Here is a 6302-nt window from a genome sequence, read left to right as displayed (position 1 = left end):
CAGTATGCAAGATGACGATAAGCATGCCAAGCTCTAAAACAGAAATTTTTAGAGAGAGGTTATCCAAGATGGCTGGTACGGCACGCTTACAAACGTGCAAAATATTTTAATAGAGAGAGTTTGTTTAATAAGACAGAAACTTTCCTTGAAAAAGAAGCACCAATAATTAGTTGACGTCACTAATTACAATCAAGTGTGGAATAAAGTAAAAAACATTGTGAACAGGAATTGGCACCTGATAACTACAATCATAAACAGAAATTGCCCAAACCTATGTTTTCGTTCAGACGTAACCGTACCATCAGAAGAGAGAATAAACAAGTAATCCAACCATGTACAAATAATGCACCATTACCAACGGCACCTTCCCATGTACAGGTTGTGTGAACTTTGCAAACATAATTAAGGGCAATAGCATCCTAAGCAAAAAAACTGAAATCAAGATAAAGAGCTTTATGAATTGCAGAACAAAAAATGTAATCTATTTAATACAGTGCCCCTGCCCATGTAGCTATGTAGGTGAGACATCTAGGGAAGTGCGGATACGCCTCAATGAACATAGGTCAGCAATCAGAAACAACAAACAGGGTGCCCCCCTTACAGAACATTGGCAGACAGCAGGACACACGTTTGATGACTTCAAGTGGTGCTGCCTTGAATCAGTTGAGATCAAGGCACGAGGTGGCAATTTAAATGCCAAAAGAAAAAAACAGAAGCAATTTTTTATGTCCCGGTTGAATAGCGTGAGATGTGGTCTCAATACCAGAGAGGACTGGGAGCGTAGTATTCCATAAGATGAAACATCATAGACAACAATTGTGAGGAAGTACAGTGGGGGTATCTTTTAATTAACCGTAAGAAATTTGGAAATGAACCCCTCAAGTAGAAGGAAACAATCTATCGACGTTTTTCTCTTAACAGATATGTACATCGACACGACGGCTCATGAATATGGTGTGTATTTTCAATTATTAGGCATCTCTTTGTGATTCCGCTATGCCATTACAGTCGCTCGTCTTGCATCAGGTTGAATGACCTCCATTCTGTATTAACAATAGATGTAGCCAGCATTTGAGAGCATGTGTATGATTCTGCTAACGTAACACATTGACAATTGCACAAAAGGCCTTCTATCACTCACTGCGCAAGAACTGAATGGGCAGTTTGCGGGAACATAGGGATTTAATAGAAAGACTTGTAATTAGGATCATAACCTAAATTTGCCCCTTCTATAATATCTTCATTTCTGATGAAGACTTGACGATGACAGTAGTATGCTGTAGTCATGGCACCATAGTTACGCGTTTTACAAAGAGCAACAAACAAGTCCATCAGCACTTTTGCTTGCTCGAGCTGACCTCCAATTAAAACATTGCTATTATCACGATGACATTGTGCCTAAAAGGTGTGGTTTAGTCACCATAGTTACGCCTATCAGCATCTAAGCTCGATAGAACTGACCTCCAATGAAAACATCGCTAACATAATGCTAAACGGTTACTATGACAGCGCGTTATAAATTAAGCCTATCGGTCCTTTTTGTTCGTATCGCCCTCCAATCAGCGCACACGCATTAAACCCAAGTATCAACAAGCTGCGCGGCTTAATCATAATAAAGACCGCTATTGGACAAGACGAGGATGAATCAGAGAGGAGCCAAGTCACAACCAATGAAAAGATTTAGACTATTTAAGCGCGATTTTTTCCGTACATGGCACAAACGCGCTTTGAAAACCGAGAGATTCCAGTCCGGTCGAGGAGCAGGGAGGCCAAACCTTTGATACTAGGTGAGTGCAAGTAGGCCGTTTGCTGTTCATCATAAGTTAGTAGAATTGTAAGTGTACTTTGTAGGTTAAGCTACACCGTAGGACCATTTAAAAACAGCAATTAAGTAATTTAAATAACCTCCAATAATATCTGGAGTTTCGTAACATGACCAATATAATCAAGATACTAGCTAATAATCGATTGTTTGTGACTATAAAATAGTACCGAAGGTGTAGTTATACTTATCTGTTCAATTGCTAAAATGAATGTCCAAATTAATTGAATCTATACAGTATCAATGGATACCTACTTAACTTAAATGAACCGTTGGAATGCTTAATAAAATTAGTAACATGAAGAGAAGGCTCATTTACTCACGAATGCCTAAAATGTTTATATGCAGCCCTTTTTTTTAATGTACACAAAGGAGCAATATACCCTTTATACGAGCCATGATATAACAGGGTTGGTTAGTAGCCTATTAGGTACAAGATTCACCCTAATGAAAAGGAGGTGTGTATACTTTCAGCTTGTCACAAGGATAGCTAATAATAAACATAGTACTAGTGACAACGCTTATTTTTTCAGATTTGGTAACTGAACGCAGGGAGGTCAACCCCCAAGCCCGTAGTGCCATAGCAAAAAGAAGGCCTTCGGCTGCAGCAATTGTCATATTATATAAAAGGTGAGTGCCGACTCATGCCAACCACCCATACATACCGGTTCAGGGTATAGGGCCCTTCATGACGTTATCTTCCCCTTTTTTTATAGAATTTTAATTGAGAAAAAATCTTTCTACACATTATCGGTGGCTCCCCCGGACAGCTTAAAGCTGGCATCAACTTGTTAAAGGTAAAAATGACAAAAATTTGAATAACGAATGGCAATTTTATAAGAGATATTAAGTAAAATTTGACTGCAAAAATACTCTTATACCTTACAGTCTCCTAAATCATTGGGATATGCCAGCAGAACGATCTTATCAAATAAAGAATTAAGAAAAAGCGCAACAACTCCAGTACATGACTGAGTCTAATACATGGGTACTCACAAACTTTCTCTCGGGGGCCAAATTGAAAGTGTGGTTTGTGGCCGAGGGCCGCACCGGTGGGGGCGGGGTCAGCGGGGGCGGGATTAGTGGGGGCGGGACTAGAGGGGGAAAAAAATCACTGCCGTTTCAAAACATTACTAGACAATGCTGTATTTCCAAAGCAGTTGTAACTACATGGAGCACATGTTTATAACATGTTTTTATTAGCAGACAATAGCAATCTTAAGTGGGATTGCATGGCAATTTGCAGTAACCGGAAATTCAGTACAGACTTCAGAGTCCCAAAAACAGGCATGTTAAAGACAAACACTACGAACTTATTTTACATTTCATGTCACCAATAAGTTTTCTGTAATCTGGTACCAAGTTGGAAACAGCAATCCTTAAGAACTGCTCCAGATGTATGTCTGTAAGCTTATTTCTGAGTTTGCTTTTCAACAGTCCCATTGTGGAAAATGAACATTCATAAGCATATGTTGACGCAAACATACAAATTACCTTCTGGGCCACTGTAAAAAGAAGAGGAAACTTGTCAGAGGGTACAAATTTCCAGAATTCTTCTGGTGATTGCCGCAAAAAAAGATGCTTCGAGGGCTGAATTGTGCTGCATGTCAATGAGCTCTATTTTTGCTTGAGCCCTTTCCATGCCAATAAGGGCAACAACATCAAGATTCCGTGCACTCACCATCCAGGGGTTTTCAACCAGCCTGAACAGAGGGGTGAGGGCTCTGAATTGAGCAAATCGTCGTTTGATCTCCCCAGAAATGTACTCAAGACATGCACCAAGGTCTAGGTTTGCCAGAATGCCTTGTGCATCTGGAAACCTCTGCATCACAGCCAACAGTTTTGGGAAGTGGGTGAAGTCACTATCACCCAGTTGTTCTTTAAATAGCACAAGCTTACTTTCAAAAGCATAAATACCATTCATGAGAGAGCACACAAGCTGTTGTTTACCTTGCAGGGTCAAATTGAGAACAATAAAATGTGTGAAAATATCTGAAAGAAAATGGTGCATAATAAGCCATTTCACATCTGTTAGTTCTGGGAATGATTGGCCCCTACTGTTCACAAAGAGTTCAATTTCAGGAAGCAATGTGATGAACCGCTCCAGAACCTTCCCTTTGCTTAGCCAACGCACTTCAGTGTGCATCAAGACGTCGGTATGTTCTGCTTCAGATTCCTGCAGCATTGCTGTAAAAAGTCTATGGTTCAGAGCTTTAGCACGGATAAAATTAACAATTTTCACTGCACCTTTTAGGACATTATTCAGTTCTCCATGCTTCAAATTTGCACACAGTACTTCCTGGTGAATAATGCAGTGGTAGTCCAGCACAGTCTGTTCTATGAGCTTCTTTTTAAGCATAGATACGAAGCCTCTGTCATGGCCTACCATGGCAGGAGCCCCATCCGTTGTTATGCTGACAAGAGTGTTCAGTGGTATATGATGTGTTTCAAAGTAGTTGCACATGCTGTCCAGTATATCTTCTCCTCTTGTGTGCCCTTGCAGTGGTAGAAGGCACAGGAGCTCTTCTTTGGGATTAAGCGATTGGTCCAGATACCTCACCCAAACTAATAACTGGGCCACATCGCCTATGTCTGTGGACTCATCCATGGCAATGCTGTAGAACGGTGACTCTCTCACTGCTTGGATCACCTGCTCCTTGACGTTTTGTCCCATTGCCTCTATTCTACGTGCACATGTGGTATCCGATAGCTGCAATGCACCAATTTCCTTTAAAATGCTGGCTTTATTACTGTAGTTGTCAAATAAAATTTTGGCTGCTGAAAGGAAACATTGCTTCACCAGCTCTGCATCTGAGAATGGTTTTTTATGTTTAGCTAGCAACCAGCATATTTTGAAAGACGCTTCTGTTACAGCCTCAGATTCCTTCATCTGGCAAAGGAAGATCTTCTGCTGGGAAAGAAGAGCTTGCTTCAACGATGCCACTTTTGCAGAACGCAGTTTAGAGTTCAGTGGGAAGTTCACAGTGTATCCAGAGTGCTGCGTTTTGTAGTGCCGTTCCAGGTTATACCTCTTAAGAACATTTACTTTCACTTTGCAAAGCAAACAGGTGGCTTTTTCTTTTGGACATTCTACAAACAAGTACTCTTCTTCCCATGCTTCCTGGAAGGTCCTGTGTTCGCTCTTAATCGCTCTGGATCGTTTGTAAGGCTTGGAAACTGGACTGTAGGCCATTACGGAGCTCTCCAGCTAGTTTGTTACTATGCAACAAGTAGCAAGGACCAGGAATCTGATTTTCTACCAGTCTACCAATTGCCCGACACCGCCCCACGACAGATGGACCGACACGACCGATGGACCGAAACGCCCCACGACCGATGGAGCGACACTGCGTCACGACCGCTGGACAGACACCACTTCACGACCGATGGACCAACACCACTTCTCGCACAGATCTGTGAGCAACACCAAAGTAATGTTTTGTTTAAACATACAAACTAATGGGTAAACCTGTACATGAAAAACAGGAGGCTTTCCTAAAGCCAGTGGTTTATGCAGGAAATTCACTCAATAGGGATTTGAAATAAATGACATGCACACAGTACAAGGATACAGAGTAGAAACACATATGGAAGGAGCTAATCTGGACAGCGCTATTTGGTGTGGAGCAGCTGTCAAACTAAAGGAATCTGAAAGGCTCAGATACAATGGTCAGGCCTGTAGAGAGGGGATGGGTGATGGAGCGGAGGTTTCAGGTGGGTGTTAGTAGAGCGCCCGGAGAATCAGAGGGCGGGAATAACCAGAAGATTGGGCCAATGGGCAGAGTCAGGTGTGGCCAGAAAGAGCAAAACATCCCAATTTTTAGTATTTGTTTCACATTTCATTGCCCAGTTGCAGCTCATTACGTTATGTATTTCAACCAATGGATACACATGTATATTTACGGTTTAATATTAGTTCTTGACATTAAAATACATTCACAAAGTTGAATATGTTCCCAAACACCGAAATGTTCCAATTACGCTTAAAAGTGGATTCACAAGCCATTTGTATCCGTCACATGCATTTTCTGTCTTCAGTACTTCTCATCCCTTTTTCTACAATAATATGGCCCTGCCATATTTGACACATAATACATCATCTGCTGCTTAATCTGACAATGTTATCAAAACATTGTAGCTCAACTTTGCCCTCTATTTCAGCTGATTTGCCGCATTCTTAACTATCTCCAGCTAGCTGAAAGTAAAAACAAGGATGCAAGGCTAAGCTGCCAGGACTTTAATCCATAAAACATTCAAGGTCACATTAATGCTAACAACAGGTCCTCTGGCAAACACAGGTGTAAGAATGCAGTTTGTTGTTCTAGAAAACATCATGCCACATACAGACAGTTCTGGATGGCTCATGACAACAAACATTTTCACTCTGCAACATTTGCAGTCACTTCTTGCATTTTGGTAAAAACTCGCTGTTTTTCAGGGACAGAACATCAGTCACAGAAATACAAACCTTTTCAGATAA

General features: G+C 41.2%; 1 protein-coding gene across 1 annotated transcript; it reads right to left on the bottom strand.

The window, feature by feature from the left end:
• Positions 1–3350: 3350 nt before the first annotated feature.
• LOC147690276 (general transcription factor II-I repeat domain-containing protein 2B-like) lies at positions 3351–5015 on the bottom strand. Its single transcript, XM_086939471.1, has one exon. The coding sequence runs from the start codon at positions 5013–5015 to the stop codon at positions 3351–3353; it is 1665 nt and encodes a 554-aa protein (XP_086795597.1).
• Between the last annotated feature and the right edge of the window lie 1287 nt (positions 5016–6302).

The sequence above is a fragment of the Lissotriton vulgaris genome, chromosome 9 (assembly GCF_964263255.1).
Source record: "Lissotriton vulgaris chromosome 9, aLisVul1.2, whole genome shotgun sequence".
NCBI lineage: Eukaryota > Metazoa > Chordata > Amphibia > Caudata > Salamandridae > Lissotriton > Lissotriton vulgaris.
The sequence above is the reverse complement of the archived record's forward strand: the minus strand, read 5'-3'. Positions and strand labels throughout refer to the sequence as shown.